We start from the raw sequence: 17,886 nt of genomic DNA, 5'->3' as shown, positions 1-17,886 counted from the left end.
GTGGAGACATATGGTGTGCTCTTGGTAAACTCCTTGTCTTCTCCCGGCATTTATTCTTGCTGAGGTGTCTGGAGATCTCGGCTAATGGAAGGAGCTGGGCAAAGGCCTAACCCCTATTGCTGTTCCTCAGGGTGGCCTCAGGAGACGTAGGTGTTACAGAAGAGAAAGCCCACCCCCAGCTAGGAGGAACCCCTTCTTGGCACATTACATGATCACCAGAAGGTCCTCCTTCATCCGGAAAAACGTGCCTACTTACGGTAATGACATGGCTGTGGAATGAGGAGGGGACGATGCAGCTCACACTGTGTCTGTCATGTCCACCTCTCATCTCAGCTGGATGGGGCTGATGCACCTGCATTCGGTCTCACAAAGGACCGTGGTGGGCAGCGATGTGCTTGGGACACTACAGTGGAGAGCAGTGTCGTGTAGTCCCCGAGTTCCCCTTGGCACCGGCCTCCCTACTGTCTCTGGCTGCTCACACCTCCCTGCCGAGAGCCACATCTGCCCCCAGGGCACCCCTGCAGTCCCTGGACGTGTGAACTGCTTGGGGTTCTCTGGCACCCCAGAGTTGGGCTTGGGAAACAAGTCGGCAGCCCATGCTACTTCATCAGTTTGGCAGGAATCACGGACTTTGTATTCAGGGAAGGGAAACACCGTTGGTTTGTGATGTCATCTCTGTGAGAAGGAAAAGGAATTTCCTTGTTTTGTTTCACTGCAGGCAGCCTGCAAAGCTGGCAGTTAGCTGGGCCACATCTGCACAAGACTGTACAGTCTTCTCTGGAGAGCCTGGATGGACAGTGCCACCAAGCTCACTGACATGGAACAAAGAAGCGGGTGACTCGGTGGCCTCCGAGGGGATAGGGCCTTGGTGTTAAAACTACGTCTTCATTTTGATCCACGTGAGAAGGAGTCAGTAAGCCATCGCTTCACTAACTCGAGGAGGATACAGAATATTGGGGGATCTCACGTGTCCACGGCCAGGAAGGGTCTGTCTTCTGCTCAGCCCCTGGAAGCCCCTCTCAGAGTTCATGATCTGCTCACACCCCAAATTATGAGGTCACTGGTACAACACCCAGGAGCTCCTGCCCCCCAACTCACCCCCAAGTCCTTCAGTCCCCCCTTCAGTCCTTACTGCAGGACAGGGAGGCTCAAGTCCCTCTAGTGCTTTCTTTATGAACCCGGGCCTGTGTTACCTTACACACTTGCCAGGGACAGTTAAAAACTTTTCATATATTGTATTCCATCAAGTCTAAAACCATTATTTTACGTGCCTCTAGAGAAGAAAAACAGTGGCATTAAAGAACATGCCACTGATCTTACTTTCAGAGATGTAATAACATGAGAGCACGGACATGTTTGAAACTGAACAGATCACACTGCTCCCTCATCACAGAGGCAGTCCGGGACCACTTATGTGTACCACGCTCTTTCATGCGCAGGCACTTGGTAAGAAGAATGTGGTGAACCATTGAAACTTTTTGAGTATTTTACTTAAAATGCATACTGTGTGTTTAAAGCTATAATGACAAATTACGGTGGGAATCTTTGTAGGTATCATTTCCACAAATACACCACGAGTATATTTTCCTACACAAAACTATACAACCTACCAGACTTTTCATTCCTGCTATGTAGCATACTCACGATTATCTAGAAGAATGTGGAGGGAAAGTGCTAAGCAACAAAAACAGGTGGCACAAGTGACTGAAATACACAGAAAGTATGGCATTTCATCTCAGCCGTAAGGGGTCAATTATTCAAATAGAGGCTATTCGGCTAATCACTGGAAAGCAAAGGTCCTTACCCTCCACACCTATGTTGTCAACTCACACTATAGCGATGATCCATGGATAACATAAATTAACCTAAACAAAATTTGTCATGCATTGTAAAAAGGAAGGTATACCTGACACTTTATCGGGCTCTAAAGGTTCTTAGGTCAATGATGTAACAATTCAAGGAAACATACATTTAATTGTTTCAAGTTGATTTGTTGTGCTCAAACTATTTACATCCAGATTTACAGAAAGTTAAGATAAAGCTCTCTATCAGTACTTACTTCTAAATAGATGATTTACCTAAAGTCCACTTCTCAATTGCATAATTCCTACAAAGGTATAACTTTGTATCTTCAGTTATGGCTAACAGAGCAACCAAAATCAACTGGCATAAAAGTAAAGTTAGTCTACTACAGAAGAGACAGTCCAGAGGTGGCCCAGCTACATGGCTGGTTGGTTCAGTGGCTCAACGTCATCATCTAGGTCCCAGGTTCTCCCGATATTTCTGCTCGGCCATGCTTAAATTATAATCCGTATTTGAAAGACACAACCAGGCATCCCATGCAGAGAAGGCAACGTTCGACAGAAGACTCTACTTCACCCTGCATGATTCATCCCTCGAATCTTTGAAGGAATGTTTTCCAGAGGTAACCTGTCAGATCTCTCCTTTGTTCATCTGCACAGAACTGGGTCCTGTGACCACTCTAAACCAATGGCTGGCAATGAGAAAAGGATTACCATTATTAACTGAAACTAGTCAGGATCTATCCCTCATTCCATGAGGAGGAATGGATACCCAAACTCCGCCAGCAAACAGTAAGAAGTGAGTAAGAAGTGAGTGAGGGTCGTTCACCAACGTCTGCCACAAACCCGTATGAAGAGTTCTTCATTCATTCAGGAAGGAGTAGAGCACAATATTTAAAAACATTATTATATCAAGTAAAAATACGGATAATTACTAAGTTACACAGTAGGTGTGCTCTGCACACTTACACATATGTAGGCATCCGAACTAAAAAAATAAGAAAACAGACCGAAAAAAAAATTAGTACAAATGGAAATACTTTAAGTCTTTCTGTTTAACTGTAGAGAATGCAATGAGTGCTATAGGAGACTTACTACTGGAAACTTCTGGCATTAACAAAATTATCTATATGGTTTTCTATTTTATGCATAGATTTCTATCTCTTGCTGACTCAGATAAAGTTGAACACATTACAAAAACATTAGCTTCTTTATAGACGATTTAGTTCATTGACAGGGAAGAGTGGGAGAAGCAGTGTACTTCATACACGATCAGATACGAGTTCAGTGACAGTATTAGGGTACCGACGTGGTGGAGCAGTTTCAAATGGATAATCTTACCATGTCTTACAAATTATTCTACTAAGGTTACAATGGCTTTTCAAACATGATTCAAATGAACATACAATTCCTGTAATGGAGCATCCTAAAAACAAGTGGACAAACTTAAAAACTCCTCAAAAACGTAAGTCCTACATTCCCAGGAACACTCACGTACGAGCGTCAGTTGCGATGCTACAGTCTTGATCACTACCTGCTGATTTGACAGCTTCTGTTTGCACAAGTATCTTTACTCACAACAGTTATTCAAGTTCCAAGAAGCTTGTTACTACATCACAAACATTTAATAGTAATAATTTCCAAAGGAGTATGTTTTCCACCTTCGTTAAATTGAGAGATTTTCCCTTGGTATGAATTCCCTGATATGTGAAACAGTTTGAGTCCACGGTGAAGTTCATACACATCCTACATATTTATAAACATTTACTTCTGTACAGTCTGGTATCCGACGAGTCCTTGTTACAACTGTGGTCTTGTTACAACTGTGGTCTCTACCCTGTGAACTCTCAGATTTCAAGTCTTACTAACACAAAGGCTCATTCGTGTGCATCACCCGTGTGAACTCTGAGGGACGACGGCAGGAGCTGCCTGCTCACCACGCTGAGAGGGTTCTTGGACTTCAGAGAAGCCTTCCCACATCCAGTACGTTCACACTCCCTCTCCTGTGAATTCTCTGATGGCTATTGAAGGCTGACTTGTGGTAGAATTTTTTCCCACACTCGTTACATTCGTAGGGCTTCTCTCCAGAATGAGTCCTGTAGTGCACGGTGAGGTAGGACATCCGAGAGAAGGCTTTTCCACATTCGTTACATTCAAAGGGCTTTTCTCCCGAGTGGATGCGATGGTGGATGGTGAGATAGGACATCTGGGAGAAGAACTTCCCACATTCGTAACACTCATAGGCTTTCTCTCCCGTGTGTGTCCTCTGATGTCTATTAAGGGCTGAATTCTGGCAGAAGGTTTTCCCACACTCGTTACATTCATACGGTTTCTCTCCTGAATGGATCCGATGGTGGATGGTGAGGTACGACATCTGAGAGAAGAACTTCCCACATATGTAACACTCGTAGGGCTTCTCTCCTTTATGGATTCTCCGGTGCCTGCAAAGGGCCGAGTTCTGGTAGAAGGTCTTCCCACACTCGTTACATTCGTAGGGCTTCACTCCTGAATGAGTCCTGTGGTGGATGGTGAGGTACGACAGCTGAGAGAAGAGCTTCCCGCACTCGTTACATTCGTAGGGCTTCTCCCCGGTGTGCACTCGTTGATGCCGCATGAGGGCGGAGTTCAGGTAAAAGGTCTTCCCGCACTCATTACATTCGTAGGGCTTCTCTCCCGAGTGAGTCCTGTAGTGCACGGTGAGATAGGACAGCCGAGAGAAGAACTTCCCGCACTCGTTACATTCGTAGGGCTTCTCCCCGGTGTGCGTGCGCTGGTGTGTGGTGAGAGTAGACTTGCGGCAGAAGCACTTCCCGCACTCGTTACACTTATAGAGTTTCACGCCCGTGTGAATCTTCTGGTGGTCGTTCAGTGCTGACTTCTGGGAGAAGGTTTTCCCACAGTCGTGACAGACATAGGGTCTCTCTCCTGAATGTGTTCTCTGGTGCTGTGTGAGGTGGGTCTTCTGGCAGAAGGATTTCCCACAGTAACTACATTCGTAGGGCTTCTCTCCTGAGTGAGTTCTCTGATGCTGAATGAGGTGCAACTTCTGGTAGAAGGTTTTCCCACATTCGTTACATTCGTAGGGCTTCTCCCCTGTGTGTGTGCGCTGATGGACGGTGAGGGTTCCCTTCTGGCAGAAGGATTTCCCACACTGATTACATTCATAAGGTTTCTCTCCTGTGTGAGTCCTCTGGTGTATGATAAACTTTGACTTTTTACAGAAGGATTTCCCACATGCACTGCATTCGTAGGGCTTCATTTCCATGTGAGACCTCTGGTGGACACTGAGGTTGGACATTTGAAGGAAGGCTATTTCGGATTCATTCCACTTATAGGGCTTCTCCTCCATATGATTAGCAAAACCTGGATCCTTCTGAAAGGCTTTCTGGCATTCAATATATTCGAAGGGTTTCCCCAAAATATGAATGTTCTGATAAATACTTTCTTCGTTTAGACTATAAGCTCCCCCACTTTGATTAAATTCGTAAGATTGGTCTCCTGGATGAGTTTTCTCAAGCTTCACACGGGGAAACGGTTTCCCACACGCACCACATTCGTCAGGCTTCCTTCTTGCATAGCTGCCATCACTACTGATATATTCTGAAATGGACTTCAAACTCTTTTCACATGAGCCACACTTATAGGACATTTTCCTTGAAGGAATGGGGTTTGTTTCCACATTTAAAGTCTTACCGAGAACATTACCTCTCTCTTCAGTCGGGGTTTTGTTGACGGACACAGCTTGCCTTGAATGTTTGCCTTCATTCTCCTGGACCCTTTCAACCAGGTCATCGGCTTTCCAGACTTCTTCTAAAAAGAGGCAAAATTAACAACATTTCGTGTATCTCCTACATTAAGACATGGAATGTGACTTACATGTAAGCATTTCATCGTGGTGTAGATGCCAGCTCCATGGGCAGATGTAAATATTTCCAAGTGTACTTCTTTTCCCTACCCTCATGGTTTGGGGTAAACGCATGCATGCGCACATACACACATACCTCTGAGGTCAGGAAAGGGGAAAAGCTCAAGCACCTTTGATCTTTGCTGCTTTATAAGCTTTTGTTCAAAACTGGGTAGAGAAGGTGAAATGTAAACACAGAGCAGGGATGGGAAGACAAGGGATGGTGGATGAGCAGCTGACAGGCAGATATGAAAGGACTCACAGCAAACGGGGATGAATGAGGAGTGCTACCAGGCAAGCTGGGGTGCACAGATGCCTCAGGAAGCAGTGGGGGAGGGGAGGAGCCCAGCACTTTGTGCCACACCGTTTCCCATCAAGTTGGGGGGAGATGATCACAGGCTCAGGCACCATCGCTTTTTACTGAGATTTCTGTGACAGCATTTTGACCAGCCTAGATCCTTCCACACTACTTTCCTTCGTTTCAGCTTCCGCACAGTGGGGCCAAATCAGCGTGCGCCCAAACCTCCTTGTGTTTAGAGTAACATCCCTCTGGTTCTGTTTCACTTGAAAGGCGAGTCCCAGGAACTCGGAGCATGCCAGCCCTTCAGAAGTTTAAGATTTCGTGAACACTCTATTGATACTATGATTTACACTGAACTGATTCTGACCATGAAACTCTATTTGTTCTTATTTGGATGGTGCAGCATGCACTGTGGCTGGGCGACCAGCAAGTACTTAAGTCACCTATGATTCAGGATCATCCAGGGGTGAGACGGAGACAACGGTACCTACTTTATCAGGCTGCCGTGAGATTACATACATAAACTCATAAAGTGCTCAGAACAGCATCTGGCACAAAACACATGCTCTGTGAGTTTCGCAACTATTTTTCCCATTTTCAGACTCCTGGCGATTTCCTTAAACCAGCCTTGCCTCTGACATACCACACTGTCCCTTAATTCTGAATGTGAATAGGCTTCGCCACTCGTGACTTTCATTTGGTTTCATTTACAAACCTTAAAAATCAGATTCCCCAAACTGTTCCTCAAACAGTGACCTTTATTTTTACTTATCTTAACAAGTTTTTGGATGAACTTGACGGCCGTGCTTGCTGTCATCTACATCAGATGAAACCGTACCAGCCTTGTCCTCCAAAACCTACAATTCCCTGAGTGCACTGCCAAAACATCAACAGGTAAAACGAGGGAAAAAGTCTGACAGAGAATACTTTTTGCCCGGATTCACAGTGTGATTCCACCCTGGGTTTATACCAGCCTACGAAGAAGAATTTCTGCCCCAGGGAAACCAAGCTATTTGCTAGACAAGAGGTGGCAGATGACCCATCCCAGGGCGGTTAGGTGTGGCGGAGGGGGCCTGACCCTCCATCCCAGGCACCATGTGCTTCTGAGACAGCTATGGTGTGCCAACAGTGCCCAGCTCCTTTCAACCACAAGTCTCAGCTTCTATTGCTTTATTCAGTCTGCTTGGCTTCCAGCCTTGATCTACTCAAGACCTGTCTTTCAGAGAGTTCCATGCTTTAAAAAAACAAACAACGGGGCGCCTGGGTGGCTCAGTCGGTTAAGCATCCGACTTCAGCTCAGGTCATGATCTCGTGGTTGGTGGGTTCGAGCCCCACGTCGGGCTCTGTGCTGACGGCTCAGAGCCTGGAGCCTGCTTCCGATTCTGTGTCTCCCTCTCTCTGACCCTCTGTCGCTCAGGCTGTCTCTGTCTCTCAAAAATGAATAAACACTAAAAAAAATTTTTTTTAATAAAACAAACAAAATCTTCTCAAGTCCTTTCTCACCTCAATTAGATCCATTTCCCCTTAAAGTTGAAAATAACTACTCCCCATAGAAGGGCTTAAGCACGGTGGTTCAGCCTGGAACATTAACATTCCACGTGAAATGCTGAGGGCCTCTTTGTTTCTTTTAAGTAGGCTCTGTGCCCAGTGTGGGGCTTGAACTCATGAACCTGAGATTAAGAGTCGTGTGCTCTACCGACTGAGTCAGCCAAGCGCCCCTGAAATGCTGAGTTGTAAATTATACCAAGCAACTCTCTTTTCTTAACCAAATCCTGTCTCTTAGAAAGTATGACTACTCACTATTTCCTCTGAACCCCTGAACTGAAATCAGAGCTGTTGCTTTTGATCTGAAACCTCTGGGTATCTTTCAAGCACCTGCAGAATAAATGGGGATGTGACCCAGGTATGAATATTTAGCACCGCTTATCAATTACTTCTCAATAGATGGACAAGAAAGTTCTTTCACCTACTGGACTCCACACATACTCAATGTGGACTACATGTTACATACTTTGGCAAGGAGAACATGCCCTTTTCTTTATAGGATTATAATTTCAGAAAGAAAGAAGTCAAGCAAAATATATATAATATCAAGTAAGATTACTTGATCAGACCTAACTTTTTTCAAGGTATGGCCCTGAGGCAGAATCACCTTGAGACAAGGAAGAGACCGAAATAATAATAAGAGCTGGAAGGAAAAGCTTCAAGGAGGGGCAGAAAACCTGGGCCCTGTGCTCAGTTATCTGGAAGAATGTGCTGTTATCTGGCAAACAGAGCACTCCCCTCTGAATTAAAGCAAAAGGGACAATAACCACACGAACAGAAGACATTTAGGAGGACCCAGTGGATTTAGCAAGAGTTCTGGGAAACGACAGAAAATTAATTTTCCAGGCACCACAGGGAAGACGAGGAATTTACACTTCCTTTCAGTAGCAGCAGGGAAACCCCTGAAGGCTCATCCTGGAAGACCAGTGATAAGATCAACTGGAAATTTCCAGGAATGCATCTTGCAAGTGCACGTAGCACGAGGGACCACTGGGCTGCTACCACAGGAGATTGGACAGGAGGACAGGGATGGTAAAGGATAAAACAAACAGGCAAACAACAACCCTAATGGCAGGAGGAGAAGCCCTTTGAAGAACTCAGGAAGCAGAACCCAGCAAAGGGGGAAGCAGAGCCTTCAGAGACATTTCTGGAGCATGGAGGGAAAGGAATCATAACTCATTCCCGTGCACCACACTCACTGAGCACCCACTAGGACAGGACAGCACAGTGAGTAAGGGACAAGATGGACATGCGTGTCTGGGGCAGACAGGAGGCCCAGACACTGCTGTCACCCAGCTCAAGAAGGGTTGGATCTCGGGACAGATGAGCAGCACACAGGCGCACCAACGGCACAGGTGCACCAAAGTCACTGGCTCAGGCACAGGATAGGGGTTTGGAATCTGACCTCAGTAAAGGGAGACACGAAACTGGGGACAGAGACCTGTCTGAGGCATCTCAACAGAAAAGAGGAAGAAGTAAGGAAGGTGGCAAGAAACCTACGAGTCCTGTCAGTTACTTTTTCATGACAGACACGAATGCCTAAAACCTGAAAGAAGCCATGATAACGGGCGACTGCAAATGCCATGGAGCAAGCAAGACCCGAGGCTCAGCAGGGAGAAGGGAGCCACGGGGTCTGGGCTCCGGGGAGAGGCAAAGCACGGAAAAGCTCTGCAAACACAGGTTCTCATGGGGAAGGAGGAAGGCTCCAGGAGTGAGGCGTGGGTAGCTAGAGCACACACACAACTGTCTGTAGTCCCTTCTACAGGCTCAGGACCTTGAGAGATTCCTGGGGAAAAACACTTCCGAGTTACCAGTCTCCGCACTGCCTGCACTAACACACCTGGGTAACTGTGTGGTAGGAATTCTCCTTCTACTATCCATGGCTCTTCTCCTTGTTCCAACTTGATGATAACTTCCGGTTTGATAATGTGACAGCCTGTTAATAGAAATGAGAGAGAACTTGAGCCTCACTGCTGGGCTGCCGGGTCTCTCATCGTCTGAGAACGGTGCTGCCTTATGAGCTGCACCACAATCAGAGCCTTGCACTGGGGAGGTGAAGACCAAAGGCCCTGCCTGGTGCCCAAAACAGACCACTCACATTTGTCCCATCAAATTCAAAGTTACAGTCGGTACATCTGAGGGAAATCCCATGTATCTTAGCAATCGAGAGAGCGGGCTCTCCTCACCCACAGAGACGAGGTGGCTGTAGTTCTCCAGCATCACATCCCGGTAGGTGGTCTTCTGCTCAGGGTCCAGATACTGCCACTCCTCCTGGGTGAAGTCCACGGCCACGTCCCTGAATGACACTGGCCCCTGTAATGGTACCGTGATCGGAACCAGATGAGGTAGAGAAGGCATACGGGATAAGAGCTTACCAAACTCACTGGTCAAGTGAACTACAAACACTGTTATCTCCTTTATCATGGAAAGAAAATAAATCAGAAATATACTAGGATGAACTCATTCGGTAGTCACCAAAAAAAGAAAAGAAAATACCATCTTGCACTGTGAGCCATGGACAGTCCTGGCTGCTGGGGACACGAAGACAGGCAGACACAGCCCCTGTGCCAAGGGGCACAGGCCTGAGAGGCACTCAGAGAAATGCAGGGTGCGCTTTGCTCCTTTTTGCTTCCAGAACATTACTGATGTTGGCTCTCCTTTGACCTCCCCTGCTGACTCCCTTCTGTCTCCTTTGCTGGCTCCCCTGTTCTCTAAAACATCCTGAAGTTGGAGGGCCTGGGGCTCCGTTTTTGGTCTTTCACACTTTGCTATCTGCAACCTGCTGTGAGTATGTCAGCGTTTCACAAACCTTTACCACCAGGCCAGACCTCTCTCCTAAACTCCAGACACGTGTCCCAGATCCAAACACAACAGCCTGAAATTCAACTACTGTTCTCAGTCAACCTGATCTTCCTGTGCATGGAAGGAGCTGATCTGTGATATTTGCCACAACTGGCAAAGGAAGAAGCCAGGCAACACACATCCTTGTTGTGTGTGTGTGTGTGTTTTTTTTTTTTTTAATGTTTTTTTATTTATTTTGAGAGAGAGAGAAAGTAAGTGAGCAGGGGAAGGGGAGAGGGAGAGAGAATCCCAAGCAGGCTCCACGCTGTCAGCGCAGAGCCTGACGTGGGACTCAATCTCACAAACTGTGAGATCTTGACCTGAGCCGAAATCAAGAGTCATACACTCAACCAACTGAGCCTCGCAGGCACCCTGTGAGTTGTGTATTTTATCGCAAGGTATGTCTAGCAGGCCTGACCATGGCTGCCACGTAAACTGTCAGTGATAGCTTGTTCAATTGTCCCTAATTCCTAGCTGGGAAGCTCGGAAGGAATCCCCTTTCTGCCCATTTACACATTCCAGGGGAGCCGGAGCTTGGTCCCAAGGAGGGGCAAACAGACCCAGAGACTGCCCAAGCCAAACCTTTAAATACGGATCTTCTGAATAAACTGTTCCCACTCAAATACACCAGTCATTACAACCATCCCTCAGTATCACTAATTCTGAAATAAAGGTAACAATGGTACCTGTCAAGTATCATAATACCAGCATCAAAAGGGCTAATCCATGGAAAGCCCTGAACTAAGTTCTCTGGACATAATGACACCTCAGGTTACTGTTGATTATCCATTATGTATCTTATCACTCTTTCCAAATAAGGACAAGAATTAACCAGAAAACACAGAAATAAATTTAAACAACTAAAGCCAATGAGGCTGTCAGATTTATGCAGTTGCCAAGGAGGGATTATAAAACAGTGCCAGTACATTAAAAGCAAAAAGGCTCCAGTGATCTGACAAGGCATGTAAGGAGTGGTGTGGAAGGAGAAGGCTGTGTCCTGCTCAGGGGCCACTTGAGAGAATGACAAACTCCTGACATTGACTGAAAATCTAAAATATTTAACATGTAACGATCAAAGAGTGCAGGACACATCCTGTTGGCAAGATTCCCTGAGACACCTGGTCACCTGAACCTGTTATTCTCCCAGGCTCCAGGTACGGGGACACCAGGGACCAGGTAAAGGTGTTCAGGTCCGAGCACCAACTGCTGACAGGGCACTGGGTGCTGTAAGAGGTGGTTCCCACCCAGGCCAGACTAATCTGTGTGCAGAACTGCCCAGGCCCGGTCTGTGAGGAGACAGTCCTGGAGATACAGTAAGGAGGTATTCCAGAAGCTCTGCCCGGCCTTCATTCAGACACCTCCAGCCACAACTGCAGCCGCCCTCATGAAGATCGGCATCCAGAAGTTCACGTGTCAAAAGTTATTACCAAAAGCAAAAGAGCAAGTGATTGAAACAGGACGTAGTTTCATTTCAATGAATAAATAGAACAATGTACATCTTATTCTAACTTCTGGCTTTGCATGTGTAATTTCACAAAATGTGCAATTTGCGCGGACTTTTTTAATGCTTGCATTTTGGTCTTATTGGGGGGGAAAGCACACTAAGAAAAATATTACAATTTTTGTCGTTTGTAATGCACGTAAAATAATTGCAGTGATGCTCCTTAAAAAGAGCATTATCGTGAATGTTCCAAACTGAATTTTTTCTTTGCTGACGGGTTTGAGTAGTTTGCCCAAGTTCACGTTTATGTGAAAAGGGAGAAAACTACACTGTTCTTTCCCCAGCTTCAAGCAAGCAGCTTTACAAAAGCATTTTAAACTCAAGGAAAATGGGTTTCAGAAAACCTGGTTAACAAATTAAGAAACCAGTCAGAACTGCACTTAGGGATTTTAGGTCAGTTTCAAAAGGGAACAAACTTTGCTGTCTTAACACTCAGTACAGCTCATATTCCAGAGATGGCTTTGTAATCAAGAATGCAGGGCTGGCTACAGAGTCTCACACAAGCCAGACCATCAGACATGAGGGTAAGAACACCCTGTGAACATCTCAAGCTGCTATGTTGTCAGAAGGTTTCTGATGCAGACAGCGCTGCTCTCTCCCCTGGTGTGGGGGAGCGAGAACAGGTTTTCTTTACCTTTCTGAGACTCCTTTCAGCAGTGGCTAGAAGGGCACAGCACTGGCATTCCATCAGTAAAGACTGACAGAGAAAGAGACCCCCCTCAGAGGATTGCAGACAAAGACCCAAGTGCAAAATGACTTTACAAGGGGCCCTTGTGTGTCACAGCCACCTCCGCGTGTCACAGAGCTCACATGCCTTGCTGGGGCCCAAACAACAGAGAACAGCGAGAGCCTACTGGGGCAGGAAGACCGCAGTCCAAGGGTCCCCACTGAGCCAGACTCCTCTTGAACATCCAGGAAAAAGAAAGACATTCTCAGACATGTGAGGCCTGCAGAGTCAGGAAGTCAGTACACCAGTCCGCAGCCCGTCCAAGGACAGCAACTACGACTGTCATCCAGAGCCAGGAGAGGAAAACCAAGAACGCACAGAAATAAGAGGGAAACACCATGAAGTCCTCCCCACTCACCACCGTGGACCGTCTACTAACGAAGTGGCAGCTCCAGTGCTGACTGCTGAGAGCGCTCTGGAACTAGGAGTCCTACCCACACAAATTTTGAGAAATTTAAAAAATGTACAGTATTCAACTCGTCAAAATGAAAACATTACAGGACTATATAGTAAGGCTGGAAAATAAAGTAAAAAGACAAATAAGCTTGGAAGAAAATGTTTACTAACATGATCCAAACAGACAAAATGTGAAACAATTAAGACTCCTTTGTAAGTCAAGAAGAAAAGCACAACAAACAAGATAGTATAGGAACAGAGAGACTAGCAGTGGATGCGAACAGGCATTTCACATAAAACCAGAAACAGGCCAGTCTGAAAAAGCTACAGGCTGTATGACTCCCAACAGTAGCTGACCACTGAATGATGCGGGGGTGAGGGACACTGACCACCCCCCCCACAGTTGAAAGTCCACATATAACTTTGGACTTCTGTCAAACTAACTACTAATGGCATGCTGCTGACCAGAAGCCTTACTGATAACCTCAACAGTCGATTAACACGTGTTTTTTACATTATGTGAATGCCAGACTGCATTTTTACAATGAAAAAATACAGAAAATATCAAGAAAATCATGAGGAAGATACCTTTATGGTCCCATGCTGTATCTATTGAAAAATATCCATGGATAAGCAAACCCAAACAGTTCAGACCCGTGTTGTGCAAAGGTCACCTGTATGTGAAATCCTGACAAGGGCAAAACCATACACACAGCATAGAGGCTCGTAATTGCCAGAGACTGGGGGAGGAAAGAATGAACATGTGGTGCCCAGGGAACTTTCAGGGCAGTAAACCTGTTCTGTATGATATTGTCACAGTGGACATACGCCATCTTACAGACGTCAAAACCTGAACCATACAAGGAGCAAACTAACATCAACTCTGGACTTCAGATAATAATGTATCAACACTGGCCCATCCACTGAAACAGTGTACCACACTAATGTAAGATGTTAATAACAAGGGAATCTGAGACATGGAGGAGTGATGGGATCTCTGTACTGTCTGCTTAAATTTCAGATGAACCTAAACTGCTCTAAAAATGACCTACTGTGGGACGCCTGGTGGCTCACTTGGTTGAACGTCCAACTCTTGATTTCAGCTCAGGTCATGACCCCAGGGTCATGGGATTGAGCCCCATGTCGGGGCTCAATGTGGAGCCTGCTAGAGATTCTCTCTCTCTCTTTCTCTCTCTTTACCCCTCTCCCCTGCTAGAGCTCCCTTGCTCGCTTGCTCTCTCTCTCTCTCTCTCTAAAACAAACAAAAAAAGAATATAACAGGAATAATATGAACAAGCAAATGTGGTAACAGACAATGAAGAAAGATTAGAAAGAATCCCATTTTTCTGGATTCAGTGACAGGCTGCTCAGTAGAACAAAGAGCCGACAGGGACGAGAGCAGAAGGCATAGGTGGGGGCTACAAATAATTACTATTAACCTGAGGTGTCCTTTGGACAACCTCCATGGAAACGCTGGTAGGTGGCTGGGCAGAGGCATCTGGTCCATGTGGAAGAATGGACAGAGTGGGCAGTTCAGAGCACAGGAGGGTTAAGTCAGACAGGTATGAAGGTCGTGAGCCAGGGATGGAAAAAACAGCACATGAACAGGGCAGATCAGTCAGGAAGAGAGTAGAAGAGGTTTGTCATAGAACCAACAGAGCAGACCCTGCAGATGGAAAGCCAGCAGAGCAGTCCAAGGCAAGGACTGGCAAATTGCTGGCTTTGTACATTAGCTCATGGGTAACCTTTACTGGGGCAGGTTCTGGGGACAGGCAGGGACAGAACCAAGACTGCAGGAGAAAACATGAATAGGAACTAAGCAATCTTTGACAGAGACATGACAGCACAGTCTGAGATGCACACCAGATAGGCTAGCATAGAAAAATATTTAGCAAGACTTACTGGAGGGTGAGAAGGCCATTCCTCCAGAGTATCCTCATTTTACCCCTGGATCAAGCAGTAAAAACAATGTATCTATGGAATGATGTTGTAGTTTCCAGAAAAATTATATGCACTAGGTGATCCCTGGACCAGTATGTCTCAGCTTACAGGAGGCACAAGTAAGGCACCAACAGCCATGGTTTAGGGGCTGCCATTTAGGGAGACTGGTCACAATTAAAGTGAGATGGTCAAAGAAACTGCAAAACCCTTGAGAAAACAAACCTGTTTCTCAACAGGTCAGTGTCAGTCCAGTAACGAATGGCATTTGTCATTTTTTTCAATGAATGTCAAGCAGACCAAGGAGGCCCTGCACTTTGGCTTTCAAGGCTCTGAAGGATCGTGCTATCTACACATGTGAACATGACAGAAATGCTTGCTGCCACTCTGGTACTCCGTGTCTGACCAATCATATCTCTTCTCTATCTCTACCTTCCCCTTTAAAGTCTAAACTATTCATTTCCTAGGGGATATTACAAAAGGAAGTGGGGAATAAATACATTAAACAGAAACACTTACCACAGATCTACTCATCTTCTGCTCCTCTTGTAAAAACATGGGCAACAGTGAAAGTAGGGGCAGACCTGGGGAAAGAAAAGAGAAGCGATGAAGGTGTATGTGATCTCCACTGCCAAGAAAGTGCTCTCCTGGAAAGTTCCATGGAAGAAACCTGTGGGGGAACTGTCCCTTTAAATCTTCAGAAGTTAACTGGAAGAATAAGGAGGGAGCACCCACCTGTCTGCAACTGGCACCTGACTATATGGTCACTGAGTGGATGTGTTTCTCATTAGAGAATGAACACTATCCTATTGAGATAAACCTCCATCATTCAAAAGAAGATACAAAAAGAAATTCTGTTACAGTCATCTATTTTCTAGCCATGCTTTTAACTACTTAAGATCAGAACAGGATGCAGGATGGTCTGAGTAAAAAGATGTGCACCGGCATGGCTGTCTTTAAATCATTTGTAGACACTTGAACGTGCTACTCAAAAGGATCTTTTGTTAAGAAACTTACTTTGACTTAAAATGTAACAGAGTGGACAGCACACTGGCCGAGGAGTTGAGTCGCATCCACAATCCCACCCATAGACTCGGTCACCCTGCAAGAGCCACCTCCCTTCTCAGGCCCAACCTCCTCCTCTGTCACCCCAGCGGCCGCGGCGGCAGCAGCAGCAAACCCTCGCAGGCTTGTCCTGCACTACACTGGCGGATGCCACAGGGCAGAGCCCAGCGCGGTCGGCACACACTTAGAGCACACAGCACAGGTGCTCAGGGACGCTTAGAGACCCGCTTGGAAGCCGGAGACGGAGGCACGGGGAGCAAGGGGTATCGGGACTGGAGAACGGAGCGGACACAGAACGTCCGCAGACCACGCGGGGACCCCCTGCGCTCCCAGGAAACCTGGGCCCCGCGAGTCCCGGGGAGAGCCCATCCCTCCCGGCCGCCGCTCGCGCCCTCGGTTTGCGGCGCGGCCCACAAGATGCACAACCGCCTGGAGACCCGAAAGCCCACGACCTACCTCGTCGGGACCTGCCGAGCTGCCCCGAGGCTCCCGAGGGCTCCGGAGCTGGCGCGGCGCCTCCCGGGGCCGCCGTTCCCGAGGAGCCGGATCTGGGCCTCCGGGACAAGTTCACTTCGGGCCGAAGACCCTCTCGGGGCCCAAATCGGCCGCCTGGGGCCTCGCCGTCCCGCGAGCCTCGGCCGGGCCGCCGCGGGTGCAAACGGGCCGGGCCCGATCTCAACGCTCTGCGCCGCAGCCGCCGCCCGCCCGGCCACTCCGGCCCAGCCCGCGGGCTCCGGGGCTCGCGCTTGGGGGTCTCCGCTCGAGACTCCGCCGGGCCCGCACAGCTCTGCGCCCGCTGGGTGCCGGCCCGGACGGACGGCGTGCAGCCCCGCAGGCCCAGGGTTCCTTGCCCGCCTGAGGCCGAAGCCTGGGAAGCACGGCCAGCGGTGACCCGGGCACGGACAGGAAGCGAGAGCGGCGCGGCGGCACGGCGCGTGCGCGAACACGCACACTGGACGAGCTGCACATGCGCAGGACGACGCCGGCGGTGCGCCTGACAGAGCCCACCTCGGGAGCGGGACCAATACCCGGACTCTTTTTCCCGTAAGTCTAAGCGCCCACACGTTAGGGGACGTCTCAGAAATCCCCACCTCATCTAGCATGCAAGTCGCTGTAAAGGGTATGTGGCTGCATGTTCCCGGAAAAGCTGAGAGGATGGGAGTAGCTGAAGAGACAGGGGCCTTTGAGTTGCCTGCTGGACCCTCCCTGTGTCACTCCTACCTTTTTCTTTTATAGTTTTCTCAGTGTTTTGTCTTTACAAAGCGACCACTCCTTGTTTGTCACTGAGTCAGTCCTTTCAGACCCCGGAGACAGTTCCTTTTGCCACAGCCACCGTAGCCTAGCTGCTCTGACTCTTCGTTCTTCTTTTTCTACCTGTTCCTGACTTTCCCACCATTGAGAACCACACATTCTTGTGACATCAGCTCACATTTCCGAAGCAGCTTCCAGATTCTTAGTCCTTCTCAGCCTTCGGTTGCCTCCAGCATCTCCCACTTTCTCAGCTGGTCCACCTCTTTGTCCTCCAAATTTCTTAAGCCTCACCCCCTTCTCAGTGGCATTGCCCCTCCCACCCCCCACCCCTCTTCAACTGGATCAGTCCTGATTCCAGGTTCTTTAGGTGTCTTGGCTGAAACCATGGTGCTCTGCACCATGCTCTCTGTTTCCCAAACACTCCCGAATCTCACCCTGTCATCAGTTACCCGACCATCTGTTTTCTTGCCTGTTTGTTATTGCTTTATTGTTTGAATCCATTGTCCTGTTTCTTGTGTCTCTTCATTCAGCTGTTTCATTTTAGCGATTTCCTAATCTGCCCTCACCTACCATCCTGCAGAGACCTAGAGCTTCTTAAATATATGTTTTAATTCC

At 47.5% G+C, this 17,886-nt stretch overlaps 2 protein-coding genes across 4 annotated transcripts in view; one reads left to right on the top strand and one right to left on the bottom strand.

Moving 5' to 3' along the window:
• Positions 1–1,453, top strand: part of LOC102952526 (zinc finger protein 33B) — a 30,070-nt gene extending 28,617 nt beyond the window's left edge. For both annotated transcript variants that reach the window (XM_042972501.1, XM_042972500.1), the window contains one exon: positions 719–1,453. In XM_042972501.1, the coding sequence (XP_042828435.1) occupies positions 719–816 (98 nt within the window). In that variant the 3' untranslated portion in view covers positions 817–1,453. The remainder of the gene's footprint in view (positions 1–718) is intronic.
• Positions 1,443–16,550, bottom strand: ZNF12 (zinc finger protein 12). 2 transcript variants are annotated; one of them, XM_042972510.1, is made up of 5 exons: positions 16,477–16,550; positions 15,475–15,539; positions 9,739–9,865; positions 9,393–9,488; positions 1,443–5,612 (listed from the first exon to the last, which is right to left on the bottom strand). In XM_042972510.1, exons 2-5 carry the CDS (start codon positions 15,511–15,513, stop codon positions 3,763–3,765), a joined length of 2,112 nt encoding a protein of 703 aa, XP_042828444.1. In that variant the 5' UTR covers positions 15,514–15,539; positions 16,477–16,550; the 3' UTR covers positions 1,443–3,762. The 2 variants fall into 2 exon arrangements, with proteins under 2 accessions (XP_042828444.1, XP_042828443.1); XM_042972509.1 differs by lacking the exons at positions 15,475–15,539; positions 16,477–16,550 and adding an exon at positions 12,529–13,002.
• Between the last annotated feature and the right edge of the window lie 1,336 nt (positions 16,551–17,886).

The sequence above is a fragment of the Panthera tigris genome, chromosome E3 (genome assembly GCF_018350195.1).
Source record: "Panthera tigris isolate Pti1 chromosome E3, P.tigris_Pti1_mat1.1, whole genome shotgun sequence".
In the NCBI taxonomy this organism is placed as follows: domain Eukaryota; kingdom Metazoa; phylum Chordata; class Mammalia; order Carnivora; family Felidae; genus Panthera; species Panthera tigris.
This window is presented reverse-complemented; position numbering and strand designations above follow the sequence as displayed.